Source organism: Alexandromys fortis, unplaced genomic scaffold (genome assembly GCF_014885135.2).
Source record: "Alexandromys fortis isolate MF-2015 unplaced genomic scaffold, M_Fortis_MF-2015_v1.1 scaffold_3, whole genome shotgun sequence".
Lineage (NCBI taxonomy): Eukaryota > Metazoa > Chordata > Mammalia > Rodentia > Cricetidae > Alexandromys > Alexandromys fortis.
This window is the reverse complement of record NW_026067909.1, coordinates 3,033,469-3,053,177: the sequence shown is the minus strand read 5'-3', so window position 1 is coordinate 3,053,177 and position 19,709 is coordinate 3,033,469. Positions and strand designations below refer to the sequence as shown.

The window sequence follows — 19,709 nt, the reverse complement described above, 5'->3', positions numbered from 1 at the left end:
ACTGAGATGGATAGGCATACCATGCAGAGTGAGGTTGGATATCTATTTAATGGGTTATGGAAGGGAAAGGGAGAAGAGCAGAGAAAGGCAGAAAAAGAAAAGGAGAAACAGGGGGAGGGGAGAAGTGGGGAGAAGGGAGCAAGGCAGAAGCTGCATCTTTGGGAGAAACCAGAAAAGGAAGAAGCTCAGTCTGGAAGCAGAAGGAAAATTCACCTGCCTCTACGGTGGATGGGGGAGGGAGTAGGCGGGGTTTGTCTCTTAAAGGGACAGGACAATAGCCACCTGGATAATGACTTCCCCAGAAATCAAATGGCTGAATGACTTCAGTATGGTAGAATAGTGATTTGTGTTCAACAAGCTTGATGAAGAAGAAAGCATAGTTTTAAGAAGCCCAGTGAAAATCAAGCCAATTTCTTCTTAATGAAAGGACAAAGTTCAAGTGGTGACTGCCACCCTCTCCCACGTACCTTGGCTCACACGTCCTCAACACTTCATGTCCCAGTTATGTTAGGACAGGACTCCAGGAGAGAACAGGGCACTATTCTGCAGTCCAGGAAGAGATGGGGCATTGAGTCCTTGAAAGATGCCAAGCTGCTTAGGGTACAGCTGAGTGGGGGTCTGGAACCTAGTGTCCTTGCTGCCTGCCTGGACTCTTCCCAGATGGGGCCAGAGGAACAAAGACAAGAGGCTCTTCTTCCACCAAGTCTTTCTACTCCCATGAGTCATGGTTCTCCACTTAGATTCCTAGGAGGGACAGGATGTTTAGTACCCACACCTGGACCTTGCTTTCCCTGAGTGGGGCTGCCCACTAACTCTGTAGATGACTCATGGAAAGAGAAGTCTCCCCTTCCCTTTCATCTCCAAATCCCTTCCGAAGGAGTGTGGTCCACACAACACTGATGGCCTATGTTCAATTGCAGCCATGCCACTGTCAATCAGGGCCTTAACCTACTTCCCATTTCCCCCTCACTTCACGCAGGCAGTAGCCTAGAAGAAAAAGATAACTTTTTAAAAAACGGTGGCTTTCATGTGGCTGCGAATATGGTCTATGTATCTGCCTCCCTCCCCTACAGACTTCTCAGGAAGATACTATAAAACTGTGGAGATTGCAAGACCTGAGTTCAACCCACAAGAACCAGCATAATAAAGCTGGGCACAGTTGTTCAGGCTGTAATCCCAATGCTGGGGAGGCAAAGGCTGGTGGTTCCGTTGGGCTGGCTGGACAGCCAGTCTACCTTACAGTCGTGAATTATAGGCCAATGACAACATCAGAAACTAAATCTGACTAAAGTCTAAGGAATGGTGCTCAAGATTGTCCCCTAGTCTCCACATATGAAAGAACTATAATCGACCTAAGAAAATATTGTGTAAGATCAAGACAGAGTCACAGAATGAAAGACCAAGGTGAAGTTGCAAGAAAGAAGGAGAAGCCAAGACTCAGATATTTGCGCATCTGCTGTGTTCAGTGTTACTCATGTAGCCACAATACAGAGGCATCCCAGGTGTCAGCTAATAGATGAATAGATAGGCAGATTGGCATCTATCTGTACGGCAGGATGCTACTCAGCTTTCACAGGACAGGAATTCCACACATGGATAACCCGGAGGATGTTATACTATGTGAATGATACCAGTCACAAATGCTGCTTGTATGTTCACCTCAGATGTCATTCCTAGTGCTGGGGACTCATAAAGGTAAAAGGCTAGGAGCCAGGGGCTGGAGGGGTGTCAACAGGGAGTTTTTTTTTTTTTATCTTGTAAGGATAGCTTCAGTTCTGCAAGATGAGACGTTCTAGGAGCTGGCTGGTGGTGACTGCTGTGTCGCAATATAACTGCTCTTCATGCCACCAAATCTCATGCTTAAAAATGAAAGAGCCGGGCGGTGGTGGCACACGCCTTTAATCCCAGCACTCGGGAGGCAGAGGCAGGTGGATCTCTGTGAGTTCGAGACCAGCCTGGTCTACAAGAGCTAGTTCCTGGACAGGCTCCAAAACCATAGAGAAACCCTGTCTCGAAAAACAAAACAAAACAAAACAAAAAAAACGAAAGAGATGGGAAATGTTGCTTTCTGTATGTTTACAAGAAATTTTTAAAGCCACATGTCACATCCCTCTCCCCATTAAACTCTGGCTTTTCAGGGACAGGGACTTCTGAGTGTCATGTGTGCATGTCCTTCTGGGGCTGTGCTTCTCCAAGGCTGGGGTGGTGGAACTGCTGCTCTGATTGTGAGCAAGCCTCACCAGGAATGTGGGATTTGTGCATGCCTGACCATGCTGGGTGGTCTTCACAGTCAAGGATTGTGCCCCTATGCTGCCTCCTCTAGAGGAGACTCACATTCCTGCCCCTTAGCCACAGAGCCCCTGCATTAGATTTCCAAGGTGCTGTGCCTCATACTCTGGGGGTCTTGCTCAGTTATATTTCCTAGGACTAAAAAAATCCACAGGCTTCTAAAACGTCTTTATTCTCTTCCATAATTGACAAAGTATGTGGACGGTGCCTAGCCAACATCTGCCTCGAGGTCAGCCCTCCATCCGACTCAGCCGCTGTGACCTGATGGTGCTACGCCTCGGGTTCAGCCAGTGACACTCACGTGGCCTAACTGCTTACAAAGGCCCTACTCATCAAGATAATGACCATGCCGTGGATGTCTCATCCCAGAACATAAAGCTGTCCCCGTCCCAAATGACCCGTTTCATAGAAGGTCCTGAGTTGTGCAGCTGGCCAGATCGCCCCTTTGGCCTTGGCCATTGCATCGCTCATGCTTGTGTGGTGACTCATGTGTGCCAGGATCATCTCAGCCCAGGGGTTTCTGTTCAGTAACTGCAGTACGTAATTGGCTTCTAGCACGGCTTGAACAGCACATCACTCTGTGGTTGGCCACAACTGTCTCCCTCTACCTGTGGCTTCCCTGAGTATGGCTTGTTTCCCATCACCAGCGATAGTCTGAGAGTATCAAGTGGCGAATCACACAAGTAAGCAACTCATGTTTTAGAAGCTGTGCATTACATGCACTGAGGAGGTGGCTCAGTGGGTAAAGTGGCCATGGCATAAGCATGAGGACCTGAGTTCGATTCCCTAGAACCTACATTAAAAAAGCAAAAAAGAATCCAGAGTTTAGGCTGAGAGCTGACTCAGTGTCGAGAGCCCTTACTAAGCCTGTGAAAACTGCAAAGATCCCAGTACCCATTGTCACAAGCTGGGCATTGTCCTTGCAGGCCTGCAGCCCCAGCACTGAGCTGGTTAGAGACAGGAGAATCACTGGGGCTTGCTGGCTGCCAGTCTAGCTGGAAAGTGACAAGATCCAGGTTCAACTAGAGACCCTCCCTTAAAAGAGTAAGGTAGGCAGGTGAGGGCAGTGTTGGCATACACCTTTAATCCCAGTATTCAGGAGGTAGAAGCAGGTGGATTTCTGTGAGCTTAAGGCCAGTCTGGTTCTAGAGGGAGTCTTAGGACAGCCAGGGCAGTTATACGGAGAATCCTCTATCAAAAAACCAAAAAAGAAAAAAAATAATAAGGTAGAAAGTTGTAGAGAACCCTCCTTTGACTTCCAACAACATATATAGGCATGTGTACCAATACATACATGGGCATATGCAAAACACACACACACACAATCCAGCATGATGTTGTATACTTGTAATCTCAACACTAAGAAGGCAGAAACAGGCAGATCCATGGGGGTTATTGACTGGTCTAGGTCAATGGAAGACCCCTGTCTTAAAAAAAAGTATAAATGGTACCCCAAAGATTAATAATGGAGACTATCTTCTGGCCCTCCATCTGTGTGTGTGTGTGTGTGAGCACACACACACACAGAGAGAGTTTTACTATAGCATATTATAGTGATTGTTCATGCTTTATCATTTGTTACTGCTGCCAATCTCATATTCTGCCTGATTTTTAAACTGCACTTTGTCCTAGGTCTCCCAGTATAGGGAAGGCATAGTATGTGGATAGCTGATACCATCTGCAATTTTCATACTTCAGTCGTGTGTCATGAACTGCTTCCCTTCCTAGATAAGGGGGAATAACTGTGGAAGCCACTTCAAATTGAGTCACATATAAATCACAAGAAAATATTCTCCATATCTTAGGGTCAAATATAGTTTACTTGATTTTATAAAAGCCAACCATAATAGCTATTGCTGTAGATGGAATGTCTGTCAGATTGCTGAACTTGAGCTAGAGTAGTGTATAAAAACTAGAACTAGGTAGATTAAATTTTTTAACATTATCATGTTACCTGAGTATATTTAGTCCTAAGAAACTTTAAAATGGATTGATTTTTACTTTTTAAAATTATGTGTATCTATGTAAGTCTGTGTGCATGTGAGTGCAAGTCTCCACAGAGTCCAGAAGAGGGCGTTAGACCATGTATGGTTAGAGTTACCAGTAGTTCAGATCCCCCTGGTGTCAGTGCTAAAAACCCACTCAGGTCATTTTTATGAGTGATCCATTCTCTTAACCTCTGAGACATCTCTGCAGCTTTCTTGAGGAACTTTCATAGGGACTCACTGCTTAGTGACTGACATCGTCATAGCAAGTGAAACACAAGAAAGAAGGGACAGTTTGGGAATAAATCTTCCAACTCCAGACAGTGCTTAGAGGTTTTTTTTTTTTCCTCACTCAGGTCTAACTGTTCCCAGCAGGAAGCTTTTAAACAATTCTCATGAAACTCATTGTACTTGTCAAATGAGTCTCAGATGTTAACCCCCAAATTAATGGTGACAAGAAGCGACCCTAAGTTGGCTATCCACCGCCTGGTTGCTAGGTAAACATTCCAATGATTTCATCAGCCAGACCAGAGTGGAAGGTTGGAAACCTGACTCATTCTGAGAGTGGCAACAGATTCAAACTGTGGCCATGTTCCTCAATTTGGCAAAGCACATTTTCATCATTAGATGGTCTTTGAAATGAAGTAAGATGGCTTTGAAGCATCAGTGGGACATGATCAAACTGTCTAGGGAAGGTACGTTCTGGTTTCCCCCTCACAGATATCAAAGTATAAGTGTTATACTTGTGTGGTGTCTACTTGGTAGCTTCAACTGACCAGACATCATTGGTACCAAGTTCCAGGAAGAGAGATGGATGTTAGGAGTCAGGCTGATTGACAGACACAACAGTACATGCCATCACACTTGTCTGGGACAGGCCTGTGAGTTGACTTGCTCCCATCTAAAAGATATTCCAGGCCTAACCCTTGATGGTTTTAGTATGACCTCATTGGAAAGCAGGGTCTTTGAAGATATGGCTGTGTGAAGGGGAGATCACACTGGAGTAGGGTAGTCCCTAAACCCAGTATCATTACGAGGGCAAAAGGATTTAGAGGCATAAGCCCATGAGAAAGATGGCTGTGGGAAGATGGAAGCAGAGGTCTGAGCCAAGTGGCCACAAGTCAAGAAAACGAAGGATTTCCAGCAATGCCCAGCATCTGAGAGTCACAGGAAGGACCCTTCCCTGGAGCCTTCAGGGGAAGCACAGCTTGTCCCTATGGATACCTCAGTTTCCAGCCTTCAGGGCTATAAGAGAATAGCCTGTTGTTGCTGTGAGCCTCATGGTTTATGGCAATCTATTAACAGCATCTATAGACAACCTGTACAGACTCTACCACAGCCTTGGGTGTGCAGGTAGGAGCGTGTCAGAGAGTTCCTTTGAGAGGAGGTAACTTTGTACTGTGTATGGCCGAGGGACTAGGAGATAGCCCAAGGAAGGGCTGGGAGGCAGCATGTGTGATCAAGTTGTGAGACAGTTCAAGGCTGCGAAGATGTTCAAGGTACCACAGCCGGGATGTGAAGCAGTCTTGTTTCAAGGATTCCTGTCCTGGTTCTCTTGAGCCTCTGGGTGCCCATACATGGTACGCCAATGTTAAATTTTTTAAGCCATGGAGTCTCTACTCAAGGTCACTGCCGGTGGTGTTGAGGGGATTTAGCTTGCCAGGAGGTATGGCTAGGAGTGACCTAGCCGAGACAAGGGAACACAGGGAAAGTATACTTATGCAATGGAGAGGAACCTTTCCATGAGGCTAGCTTTGCCTTTTGGGAGGATGCTGGCAGTGAGAGGAGGCAGGGATGCAAAGGGTAAGGCTTCTGTACTGTAGGTAGAGTGGGGTATGAATGCTCACCAAGCATGAAGACAAGAGGGATGGAGTGCTGAACTCTAGGGAAGTTAAATGCTCTCCTTTTGGGGAAGGCTGAGTCAGGGATGACTTGGAGCAGCTGAGCTTAAAGGTGGTGCTCATCAAGGGGACCTGGACCCCCTGGGGAGATTGTTCCACATGGGTGTGTTAAGAGGAAGCAGAAGTGAACAGAAGGCATCAACCCAGAAAAATTCACAAAAGACCACATTGTTCTAGAAGTCCCAAATGGGAAGAAATCTTTAGAGGCTTAACTGAGGTTAAATCCCACGGAGACAGTTAAATCTAAATCTTAAGCAATTTTTCTTTACGAAATGTGTTTTAAAATGGTAAAAGGAATTATTGTTAAGGAGACAGAGGCAATCAAGAGTACCCTCTGACTCCTGTCAGATTAGAAATGCTTTTCTACAAAATCCCCCAGTAGAAGGAGAGGGGACTGAGTATATCTTGCCTCTGACACGGTAACTTAGATGCAGAAAGAAGTGCGCTCAGGCACACACCCACGATCCATACACTTCCTGTTTGCACATGGCATTGATGGATTGATTCATTAGGCAATACACAGTGGCTCTTGTCGGCTGTTCTTCGGGACAGCTGAAGCTGTGTTGGCCAATGTGTAGGAATTTATCACGCTATATGTACATCCTATGAGTCATCAGAGTATGACTAGCTCTTGTCTTTTTTCATTCTTTACCTTGCTCCACGTTCCCTGCCCCCCCGGGCTTTGTCATCTGCTTGCTTGTCCACCATTCTCCCCACCCCTTTCCATTTTTCTGTTTAAAAATCTCCTATGATGATCTTCATAGTCATATTGACTTGATACACACACCAGCAAGGGTGACTGTGGGTCATTGGATCATTGAATAATTTTAACCAGTTGCATCATACATATCAGTTGGCTAGCATTGCAGTAGGTTTATACTAATTAAAGCCCCCTCTGGTCCCCTTGTTTAGAGGTGGGACCCAGATTCTTGCAAGTTGCAAGGTAGCTTTTAAATCAAAACATCATGGCTCCCTTCGTGGTCATAGATTTAATGTCTATAAGGGAGGTTAGTCTTAGACTGTGGGACTTGAGCTACTTCAAGTGTGTTGAAACACTGGCTGAAGCATGGGTAGATATCTAAGCTTCCCAATGGGATCCTCAGTATGTAGATCTGGGGGTGGTTCCACCAGAACAGATGTCTATTATCAATTCATCTAATGTTGGCCCCATTGCTGGAGGAGCGCCCTTGGAGAAACTCTGCTATGGGGTAGAAAAGAGGGACGGTTAGCCATCATAGCTTCTTCCTCCAAGAAACAAAGCCCTGAGACAGAAGTTGAAGGAATCAAGAATAGAGCATTCTCTAAGAGATGATCCATGGGCCAGTGAAGGGTACTCAATAGAAGGGACCTGAGTGAAGATGCTGTTCAAGCAAAGGGATGGGGTAGCAATTCAGCAAAGGGGACAATGAGGGCTCAGAAACATCAGTCCCATATTATGACTTTGTAGATGAAGAAAACAAAAAAAAATTATGTATAGCCATGTGACTATAGTTACTACCTCAGCTGTGAATGAGTCTTCAAATATAAATTCTAACTGATCCATCCTTCAGTTGGTCAGGCCCTACAACCCAGGGCAGTTCTTTTCACCTAAGGACATTTTTCCATGAGTCATTTTATTGTTTTTGTAGATTGCCTCATACATGGTATTAATGTCACAGTCACTAGCTCCATAGGTTTTTGGTTCCTTTCTATGGTGTGTCATTATGTTTTTCTGTGTTGTTATATAGACTTAATGTTCATATTTGAAGGTTCTTCAGTCCCTCTACTTGAATCTTCCCAAATACTATAGTACAGGAAATATGATACCCCAAATAAGCCCATGTTCTCATCCATTCTTGAGATGAAGACAGTACCCTGGATTGTCCATGGGGCCTCACTCTAGTCCAGGAATCCTTGTTCGAGGGAAACAGTAGGGAAGAGTCAAGGAGAAGGGACAGCAGCAAGAGTGGAGGCTGGAGTGAGGCAGGCACAGGTTAAGGAACATGGACAGTGTCTAGCAACAAGAAAAGTCCAAGAAAGCAATGCCCCCGCTAGCACCTTCAGAAAGAAGTGCTGGGCTGCTCATTTGACTTTAGCCCAGTGTTGAACTTGACCTCCACAGCTGTAGAGGATGTGTTTGTCTTGTGGCCATTTGTTACAGCAGGCATAGGAAGCTTATACATACTCAATCACCAATGCTTCCCAATCCTAGCAGCCTTCCCTTTCCCCCACTAGAAATGAGGCTCTTCCCAGTAGCGAGTGATTATTATGACATAATGTTATGCTCTGCACATTGCACTGAGGTCAACTTAGTTGTGTCACTCAAGTTATTCCAGTAAACCTGTGAAGTAGCCACCTTCATATTCTCTATAACACAAGGAGGAACGAGGGTATGCCAAACAGTGTGCTCAAAGTTCTCCATAGACCCAGAGCTGGAACTCAAGCCCTGGGTCTCTGTGGTTCAATGTTAGTGTCTGTGTGACCACTGGTACTACCACATTAGTGTTACTGGACTTTGGCAGGGGCCACCTTGGCCTGTGCTCTAACAGTAGCACCCTCAGCCACTTATGGCATATTTACCTGATAGTCCAACCTCACCAAAGTGCTTTAATGAAGATCTCCCTGGGCAGTGAGGCGAAGGCCTGTGTTTGTGTAGGTGGTACCATTGCCTGCATTTATGGATGAAGGCAAGGTCCACAGCTGATACACTGAGGACCAGCCAGGGCCAAAGCAGAGCAGATGAAAACCCATTGAGTCCCCAAGACTGTGCTGATTCTAATGTTCTCACTCCCACGCCATGCTACACAAGCAGACCCGATGACTTCTGTCTCCATCAGTCTCAGGTCATCCGGAAGCATCAGCATTGCACAGGAGCCCACCAAGCCCCTCAGGTCTGATATTAGTGCTTCACAGAAAGTAATCAGTGCGCATCACCTTGAATTGATGTGGGAGTATCATATATCAATCTGTTGATTTCATTGGTTAAGTAATAAACACACTGCTTGGCCTCATAGGTTAAAGCATTGGTGGGAGGAGTAAACAGAATAGAATTCTGGGCGGAAGAGGAAGTGAGGTCAGACTCTGCTCTGCTCCCGGAGAGACCCAACAGCTAGCTCTCTGGAGCAGAGACACCAGGATGGACGGAGGCTAGACTCTTCCCGGTAAGCGCACCTTGGGGTGCTTACACACATCATTAGAAATGGGCTAGTCCAGGTGCGAGAATTAGCCTATAAGGGTTAGAGTTCATAGGCTAAGCAGTTCTTAAATGAATACAGTTTGTGTGTTGTTATTTCGGACATGAGCTAGCCAAGCGGCCAGGGTGTTGGGGACGCAGCCCCGCCGCTCCTATCATTTCAACATTGAATGACCCGTTGTCATTCAGTGGCAGTCATTGATGGAGCCAGAGCCCAAGTCAGGACATGACAGAAGTTTATTGTCACTCAAAGACAGGATATAAAGGAGGTAGGCTTTGGGTGGGTTAGAGGTGACCCTTAGGAACCCCCAGATTCAAATCCTGGCCCCTTCACAAATCTGCCAAACTTGACAGTACTGTGGCATATGATTTTTTTCTCTGAAAAATGCTTTAACCTCTATCTAAAGAAGAAGGGAATCTTTCTTTTTATAGTGCTGGAGATGGAGTCCTCACCCCCACCCTGATGTCACCATATTCTAGAACTCTGACATAGCACGTTAAATTTAGAAAGCCTGTTTTTGACAGTTTTAATCTCTAGGACTAGCATCATTCATCGTAGTGTTATGAAAAATCACACTCTACAGAATGTGGTCTTGGGGAGAGCATGCTTTGCCCCTGGTCTGAAGAGACTAGATCTCTGGCTATTTTTTGCACAGACTCCCCAAGTCAGGTCTTCCTATGTCTAACTCACATTTCTGTAGGAACATCCTGGCAAATATTACTGTGAGAGATCTTGGGGTCACTGTCACTGTGGACCCATGGGTAAGTTCTGCCTCAGGACCCAAGTTAGCTTAAAGATGCTCCTTGCTTTCATCCAAAGATGCTTTTCCTTTGCTTGGAGTTCTAAGAGTCAGACAGGGCAGATTCCATCCATCAGGAAACTTAAGCCAAGAGAAGTTTTGCCCATGTGTCTCTCCTTCTCTTCATTCAGGCCTGACCAAAGCCTTTGTTGTCTTTATAGCAAAATCCCCTTATGTTACCCCCCAAATATCTTCACGCTCTCTAAAGTGGCTTGGCCGTCAGTACCTGGTCCCCCACTGTCCAACTAGTTATGGTTGTATCGAGAAGCTGGCCAAAGTCAGTTTTGTATTTATGCCTTGATGCTAGAGATGCCAAGAAATGTAGAAATGTGGTTTTCTCTCTCTGAGTGTAAACTTGGGACAATGGGAACATGATTAGAGCCACATCTGTTCAAGCACTTACTGACTCTAAAGAACAGGAACAACTGTATGGGGAAGGACTCTTGTAGCAGAATCAATAATAATGAACTCTGAGAGCAGAAGTGGCTGGAAAAGTGAAGGAAAAAAAAACATAGGTTTTGTCATAGCTCATAATATACTTGAGCTGCAATTGGCTGGTATATTGTGGGAGTGGGGGACATTAAATTTTATAGTAAAATGGAAGTTACACATTCTATTTTATCCTTCTGTGTACTAAAAGTGGCCGTGTCATCTCCTTTTGTCTAGGATTACTGGACACGCGCTATAGTACAAATGATCAAATCGCCTTTAAAATTCTCCAGGCTGATGTTACAGACAGGAAGTTGGACTTCGCCAAGGTAACATATGTTTGTGACTTCTAGACTGGTCAGAAAAAGGTGTTGAACTATAAAACACAATTGTTGGCCTGCTCGAGATAGGTTTATGGTTTGTTTTCTTTACTTGAATGTTGAATTAATTAATCAGGAAAAAACCAACCACAAGTGATTAAGAATTTTATAGGAAAAGTATAGTGCATATATGTATATATATATATTAAATAACTCCTCTATAATCTCCATTAATAATTTGTAAGTTTGTAGTGTCAGAGGAGAATATGATGGTCTAACAATTTTAAAGTAGGAGGGGGAGCCGGAATATCCTGCCATGTAGCATTCGGAAGGTCAGGAAGAAGTGCTTTGAAACATAACATGCTGGTACAGGTTGTTTCAGCTGAAAAGGCATCAGTAGTGTGAAACAGACAAAAATTAGGAGTCATGTTTATATAAGGACGGGCTTCAAACCAGAGGATGGAGAGCTCTGGCCACGGTGGTTAGCATCACCAGTTTATATGCCAGGTCCTCTGAAATTGGCTGACTCATTTGATGCTTCTGTTGGCCGGGAGTGGGAGTCCTGATGCTGAACCCTTTTTGCAGAAAGCCAAAACAAAGCTTCGACGCACACACGCAACTCTTGAGGCAGCTAAGCTGCTGGGCCCCGGATCTCTCCTTTCCTCCTTTGCTCTGGAGGCCTGACCAGATTACAACACACCTGCTGGGTCTTATCAATATTTCCTTGTAACAGATTTAAATAGTAAACATGTCTGCTCTTGGGTTCTTTCTCAGAAATATGTGCCTTTCATGTAGTAACTCTGCATTTAGTAAAGATCTCCTACTCATCCAGGGATCCCTGGCCCCAATCCCCCAAGAATAAAAGATGCTATTCTAGTTTGCTTTCTGTTGCTGTGACAAAACCAGCGTGGGAAGGAAAGTGTGTGTTGGACTTACAGGTTGCAGTCCATTGTCAAGACGACCAAAGCAGGAACTCAAGGCAGAAACCTAGAGACAGGAACTGACTCAGAGATGGAGGAATGCTGTTTACTGACTTATTTCCCTGGTTTGCAAGTTAGTTTTCTTATAAAGCCCAGGCCCACCTGCCCTGGGATGCACTGTTAATAGTGGGCTGGGCCCTCCCACATCAATCATCAATCAAGAAAATGCCTCACCGCTACACCCATAGACCAATATGATGGGGGCATTCTCTCAATTGAGGTTCCCACTTCTCACATGACTCTAGCTTGTATCATTAGCAAAACCTAAGCAGTGCAGATGCTATTCTGGCCCGTAAGATGAAAAGACATGTAGTTGCTAGCATTCAAAGCCTATTCTAGAGGGACACATCACCCTCCTTGTGGCAAGACTCCAACATGCCTTGGTGTACTTGTTCCCTGGGAGCAGAGCAAGCACCCAGGGTAGAAGGGGGTGGGGTGTAAACAGGAGGAGGTGTGGTCATTGGAAATGGAGGTTGGAGGAGAGGCTGGGGAAAAGAAGAGTTGAGTCCGGGAAGGATGGGAGCACTGCTGAGATGGATTACTACTTTTAAAGGAAAAGATTCAGGGCCAGAGATACTGCACAATTCTAGAACTTTTGCACAGCACACACAAGGCCCTGGATTCTATTCTCAGCACAGTGGAAAAGAAGAAAATGTTGATGTTCGAGCTGACCGTATTTCCCTTCTGTTCTCCACAATGACCTGGAAAATTCCAGTACTTTCCTATTAATGTCAGCACTAATCAGTATATGGTCACTAATCATGATAAACATCTTGGGGCCATGTGGCCAAATCCCTGTATTCATGTTCTCTCTCTCAATCTCTCTCAGTCTCTCTCTCTCTCTCTCTCTCTCTCTCTCTCTCTCTCTTTCTCTCTCCCATACCCTTACCCCCACACACAAACATATACATACATGAGGAGAGGGAGGAGGGAAGGAAAGGAGAGGAGAGGAAGGGGAGGGGAGGAAGGAGAAGAGGAGAGGCAGGAGAGAAGAGGAAGGAGAGGAAGGAGAGGACAGGAGAAGGAGGAAAGGAGAGGAGAGGAGGAGGAGAGGAGAGGAGGGAGGCAGTTGTTCCCTGTAACTGAGTCATCCCCTGGAAATCACACCTTCTCAACCCTTGCTTTGGAATTGCCTAGATCATCTAATAGTGTGACTTTCTAATTTTCCTCCTAACCAAGAGCTTTGAAAGCTTGTTCTGTGTGTGCCATAATGCCACTGCCAAGTGATGAAACCCTCTAGCAGATTCCCTGCCTGGGTTAGTGCCCTAGCTCTCAGCCTCTCTCCAGAGCCTGCACAAGACTGATCACGTCCCTTCCAAAACACTCAAGGCTGGAGCAATGATGAGAAGCCATGCTTCTTCTGCCAAGTGGTTATTTAAGAGTAAAACATGAACCACAATCACTTCTTCTAAATATATATATACTTGAATCCAAGTTGTCTTTATACTAAAGTTAGTGACAATATCATATAGGAACTTAGGAAAATAGGGGCTGGGAGATGCTTCAGTCATTAAAATTCATGCCTCACAAACATGAGGCATTGAGTTTGGATCTCCAACACCCACACAAAAGTCAGGCATGGTGGTGTGCACCTATAACCCCAGCACAGTAGAATGGAGCAAGGGGTGCTAGAATTTACTGTCCAGCCAGTTTAGGCAGGTTGCTGACCTCCAGGATTAGTAGGAGACCCTGTCCTAGAGAGCACAGAGAAAGACAACCTGGTTCATTCTCTGCACACACACACACACACACACACACACACACACACACACACACGTGCTGGTGGATCTTCACACATGCAAATGCACAAACACAAGGAAGAAACTTACAAAAATACAGAAACGTATACAAAAGAAAATATTGATTCCATATCCTTTCCTTATTATCCCCGTGTTTGAAAAGGCTGTCTTAAAAGTACGTATCAACTTCCATGGCTTTCTTCAGTCATGCACTATCCCAACATCCCTGTGTCATTTAAGGGGTTTCTAATTTTTACTTTTTAACTTCTTCAGGTTATGAGAAGCAATTGCACATCCTGCGGTTTACTGACTGCCCTCCTCCTACTTAAAAGCATTGATTCTTGTTGGTTTCCAGTGGCCACAAGGAGGAGGGAGTGGGGACTTTTTATTTAATGGGAACAGAATTTTAGCTTTATGCGATGAGCTCTGGAGATGGATGGTGAGGGCTGCACAGCATTATAGAATGCATTTGACAGCAAGGTAACATGCACTTAGAATGCTTAAGATGGCAACTCTCATATCTATTCACTGTAATGAAAACATGGGAGAGAGGTTGATTCTAGCCAGCTTCTTACTGCCGTGTAAGCCACCTGGATCCTCTGGTCTTTACCGACTGCGCAGAAAAACAATGGCTTCACCATGAGGAGAGAGCAGAGCTCCCTTTTCCCGTTTGTTTTGCAGCCCCGAGTCCCCGTTGCTTCTCAGCAGAGTAAATGCAAGACTGAATTGCCCTTGTATCCAGGAGATGGTAGCACTGGGTTGATAGATTACTCAGCAATGATGCTTCCAGGTCTGCTCTGTGAGGGTCAGCAGGTTTGCAGCGGGTGAAGGTAACAGTGGCAGTGGGTATCTGTGAGGAGATAGATTCAAATCTGGGAAATATAGTCATGGGTTGCAGAGCAATACTGGCAAAGGAAAGAACTGTCTCGTCCAAGGGGAAAATACATATTTTAAAGGTCCAGAGCAGACTGAATGCTTCTCCTTCGGAGATATAAATTGCTGCAGGAAGAAAGTCATTTTCACCTCAGTGACTCAGGGTAGGATTGCTCTGAGTATCTGCCACTTATCTCCTTCTTATTTCAATTTAGCAAACGATGCTCTTCTTAGTCATATGCCTTAAGGCATAAATAAAAAACAGAGTCAATAAGAAGCATGCAAAGACTTACCAGCTTTACAAAACCAGGCTGGAAATGTTTAAAATAAATCAATATCTTAAAACATTTAAAAGAAATCAATCGTAGCATCTACGAGCAAGAGAGGGCAAGAATTATCTTGGAAGACAGTGGTCAGGAAACGGTCTGTCACCAAAGCCAGACTCAGACCCAGCCTGGCTGTCACTCACCTTGAACACACATTCCTTTCAGTATCAGATGGTTTTCTTCATCCTTTTAAATCTAGTCTTACATCTTTCAACTTTATTTTACATGAAAGCTATCTCTCTTCAAAGCCACCTTTAGTTAACCTTTGTTAAAAGACACAGGGGGTGTCCTCCCAAAATAGCTTGATTTGAGATGATCTGTGCTTTTATAACTTGTCCCTTTTTTCTCAGTGTGTGTGTGTGTGTGTGTGTGTGTATTTTTGCTACATTCACCTGTGCACGCAGAGGTTGACTTTATATCTTCCTTGATTGGTTCCTACCTCATTTTTGAGATAGAGTCTTCATCCTCTTTCCTAGACTAGTTGGCCAACGAGCCCCAGGGATCCTCTTGGTTCTGATTCCCTAGCACTGTGGTTACAGGTACTTACAACCATGTCTTGCTTTTTATGTGGGTGCTTGTTGACAGAGATTTCTGTCCCTCCCTGTCCTGTAGCCATTCAGTCCCAAAGAAACACACAGAGGTTTACATTAATTATAAACTGTATTAGCTCAGGTTCCTTATTAACTAATTCTTACATCTTAAATTAACCCATAATTCTTGTCTGTGTCAGCCACGTGGTTTGGTACTTTTATCAGTGAGGCATTCTCATCTTGATTCCTGTGTCTGGGTGATGATTGCTGACTCAGCCTTTTCTCTTTCCATAATTCTCCTGTTCTGGTTGCCCCACCTATACTTCCTGCCTGGCTACTGGCCAATCAGCATTTTATTAAAGCAATTCAAGCAACAAACCTTTACAGGATAGAAGACCATTGTCACACAGTCCTTCCCACATCCCCCCCCCCCATTTTTTCAAAACAAAAACTCTGAATCTAATTTCCTTTGCTTAGCTTTTTTCCTGACTATTATCCATAGCAACTTGTAATCAATACTTTAAACAAAGACAAACATTCATAATCCATTTTGTTAGAAATGTGGGTGTTGTTTCCCAGGATACTTCCTGTTGATTGGGGGTGCTAATAATCTTATGGGGACCTAAAGAAAATTTAGAATTATGATTAAGTCCCCACTGGAATATTCTGTAAGTCTTGATCATCTCAGCCAGCAGTCTTGAAACTGTTCTGGATGTAGAATTCAGACATCTGGGCCATCTGCTCCTATTGCAGATTTCTCGGGGGTGGGGGGGTCTTCCTTGATCAAATGTGATTTTCTTAACCCAGAATGAATCCACAGCCTCTCATTTCCTGTGGAAACAAAAGCAAAACCTCTTCTCCAAAGTAACATAACTTTTGACTTAAATTTGAAGTCAAGGCATTTTCAAAATATGTATGTTAGATCAATCCAGTAACATTTATAATTAAATGTCTTTTAGCAGCTGTTGCTCCTTCCTCAGCATTCAAACAATTCAAAGACAACACAATAACATACAGTGTCCAGACTCTTTGTGTCTTTTCCATCTTTTCATGACTTTATTTTAAACTCTATTTTTTCTTTTTAATTTTTGGGTTTTTGAGACAGGATTTTTCTGTGTATCTCTGGCTGTACTGGAAATCACTGTGTAGACCAGGCTGTCTTTGAACTCACAGAGATATGCCTGCCTCTGCCTGGCAAGTGCTGGGATTAAAGGTGTGTGTCATCACACCCAACTTCTCTCTCTCTCTTTTTCTCTCTCCCTCTCTCTGTCTCTGTCGCTTCTCTCTCTCACCCCCCTTTTTAAGGACTTCATCCTTTTTCTTTTCTCTCCCAAGCCTACATATATTTTTAAACAAATTGTAAACCATTTAGAAGTTTTCTTCATCATTTAATCTATCTTTACTGTATATCTCTTTTTCTGACCACACGAGTCTTTAATTTGTTAAGTGATATGGCTAGGATTAAAGCCGTGGTTTTGATGGCTAGATCCACCCCATTCTTAGCTTTCTGAGAGTCTAGCCTCATGGTGGAGGTACTGGACAGAGCCATGTTTACTGTCAACAGATGCTGGAGATCCAATCTCAAACTCTCATACCTGTGCGGAAGTGCTTCATTAACCAAACCGTCTCCCTGGCCATAGGTTGCATATTCATTTGATTATCTACTGGTTTCAGTGAGAAAATGAGATTTGATAAATAAAACTTGCCTTGCAGAAGTATTGCATATGCTAAAGGGTGAATAGCCCCTCGTCTCCTCTTTTAATCTCTCTACTTGTGTTTTGAGGATCTTTGGTTTTAATACTCAGTCTAATGATGGTCCTGATCATTTGGATATTGCCTCCAGCCCATTAATTACAGGAGACCACAAAGGTTTCTGTTACTCAACATGCACCTGGAATCTAGTATTAATAGGTGTTCAATAAATATTTGTCATCTGAATCTTTAAGCATATGGTTTGCCTATAACTGTAATGTTACAAACAATACCAAAAGGCAGTTATTGGAAAGTGTAAGTTGGATGAGATGCCTCTGTTGCTTTGATCATATCAGTTATCTACTAATTTATGCTGAGTCAAGGAAAAAGTAATTTATACAAATGCCTGTAATAATTAGTGTTAATTGTCAGATTGACAAAACCTAGTATCATCTGGGAGATGGGGCTCTGAGCAAACCTTTAGGAGATTCTCTTAAGTCTATTGATGTGGGAAGGTTCATCTTAATTGTGGATGGCAACATTTCAGGAGTTGGATCCTGGGCCTTTATACTGCAGCCTTGGTGTGATGAGCTACTTCAATATGCTACTGCTGGTGGTGGACTGTACATTGAACTTGAATCTAAATACTTCCTCCTTCCTTCCCTTCTTTCCTCTCTCCCTCCTTCCCTTCCTCCCTTCCTCCCCTCCTTCCCTCTCTCCTGCCCTCCCTTCCTTCCATTACTTTCATCCTGGTATTTCATTACAGCAGCAGAGAAAAAAACCAAAGCAAGGCTTGCGACTTGAGAGACACTGTCACCCTGTCATATCTTTCTGTTCTTCACACCTTCCCTGTGAAGAAGAGAAGGCAGACAGTTGTTCCCGGGCCTGGTGCTGGCCAGTGTGTCTTCACCCAGGAACGGTGTCACTCCAAATAACATGAAAGCTTGAGAAATAAGTTCAGATTCACACTTCTCATTATCACCCTTTCCTCTTTCTTCTGATGGAGTCAAAAAAATCACAGCCACACTTTCCAGGCCTCCAATAGTGAACCCAGCAGCTGGCTCTTTAGCCAGGCTCTCCAGGGACCCTGGGCCCTTTTTACAATGATACCCAAGGCCTGTGGCCCTAAGGAAGCCCTCGGCAAGTATGTCCTTGAGCTCTGCCGGGAGGAACCAGACTGTCATTGCCAGTATCAGGGTCTTTTCTGTGGAGCTCCAAGCTGAACTGGCAACTCTTTATTCCTAGTAATCCAGCCCTGCTAATTCTAAGGCCCAGACTCTGATAGGAGCCTGAACCCAGATGGCCCTTTGATATTGGTGATTCCAGTACCAGGAAGGGCGCATCTTAACAGACTCCTTTTCAATCTTCTTCTTTGATTACAGCTATACAAATCAAGGCTTCTCTGAGGTCAGGATAGGTCCCTGGTCACCTAAGTCAGCTCAACCTCCTTCCTCCATATCCACATACCCCTAAGGGTCACTCAGGAGCTGGTTATACATACAGATTCTAGACCTCACACCCATAGGTCCTGATTCAACGTATGCCTGGAGACCAGTGTCTTCAGGGATTTCTACCCCAACCCTATGAGATTTTTGAGGGCATTTTGTCACTGGTTCAAACTCAAGGAAGCCCTGTCCTGCAGGGTAAGAACAACACCGCAGGTTCCAAGCTGGGTTTTGTATTTGTTTTTCTTTTTTTTCTCCAAAGATCAATGTCAAAGGAATTCCCTGGGTATGATTACACCCATCGTGGGGTGCAGAGGAACAATTATTCTCAGAGCTAAATTTAACTACGATGGGGGGGGGGACTGTGAACTGTCAAATGGGCTCCAGGTGCACTGTCATGTTCTTGCATGCAAATCACAGGCCTGGGAGGGCTGCCAGGAGGAGGGTAGAGTAGGGGGAGTACCACAGCAGACAGGAAGCCTGCTGGAGACACAGAAGCCTGAAAAGCAGTGACTCCTGCCTCCAGCCTGGCTCTGGCCCGCTAGAGTCTGCTGATTTGTCTAAGATGGAGAGGCATGTGCCTCTGGGGTTGCAGGCTACAGGTAATTGTTTCCTACCATAGTATCAGAGGTGTCTGGAGGCAGTTCTGTTCACACCTGGAGACTCCACTGGGTGACCGTGAACTGTTGACCTTGAATTGGAAGGTGGCAGTTAGGGCTGGAAGGGAAACTTGAAGTGCTCTCCTTGTCCAGGGGGCAAAAAGATTTTACTTGTTTTTAAACTCTGGAGGAGGTTTAAAATGGACTCACTATTTATTCCCCCATCTCTGGTTAGCTTTTGAAGTTTGCAACTTCTTACATGTCTTTAAAAAGTGAAAAGGGGCCTAGAAACTGAGGGAGCCAGGTTTGGTAGCATACACCTTTCATCCCGGTGCTCAGATGACAAAGGCAGGCAGAGCTCTGAGTTCAAAGCCATCCTGGTCTACTTAGAGTGCTGCTTACTGACTTGCTCCCCATGCTTGCTCAGTCTGTTTTCTTACTGCACCCTAGAACACCAGCACAGGGCTTGCACTTCCCACAGTCGGCTAGGTTCTCCTCTACCAATCATCAATTAAGAAAATGGGTACTACAGACTTGCCTATAGGCCCATCTTTTTTTTTTTTAATATTTTTTATTGAAAAAAAAATTTCCGCCTCCTCCCCGCCTCCCATTTCCCTCCCTCCCCCCAC

The 19,709-nt window shown here is 44.6% G+C and overlaps 1 protein-coding gene across 1 annotated transcript in view; it reads left to right on the top strand.

Moving 5' to 3' along the window:
- The first annotated feature begins 4,923 nt into the window (after nucleotides 1-4,923).
- Nucleotides 4,924-19,709, top strand: part of CUNH10orf90 (chromosome unknown C10orf90 homolog) — an 89,617-nt gene continuing 74,831 nt past the window's right edge. Inside the window, exons 1-2 of the mRNA XM_050137403.1 lie at nucleotides 4,924-4,969; nucleotides 10,814-10,905. Of these exons, the coding sequence (XP_049993360.1) occupies nucleotides 4,924-4,969; nucleotides 10,814-10,905 (138 nt within the window). The remainder of the gene's footprint in view (nucleotides 4,970-10,813; nucleotides 10,906-19,709) is intronic.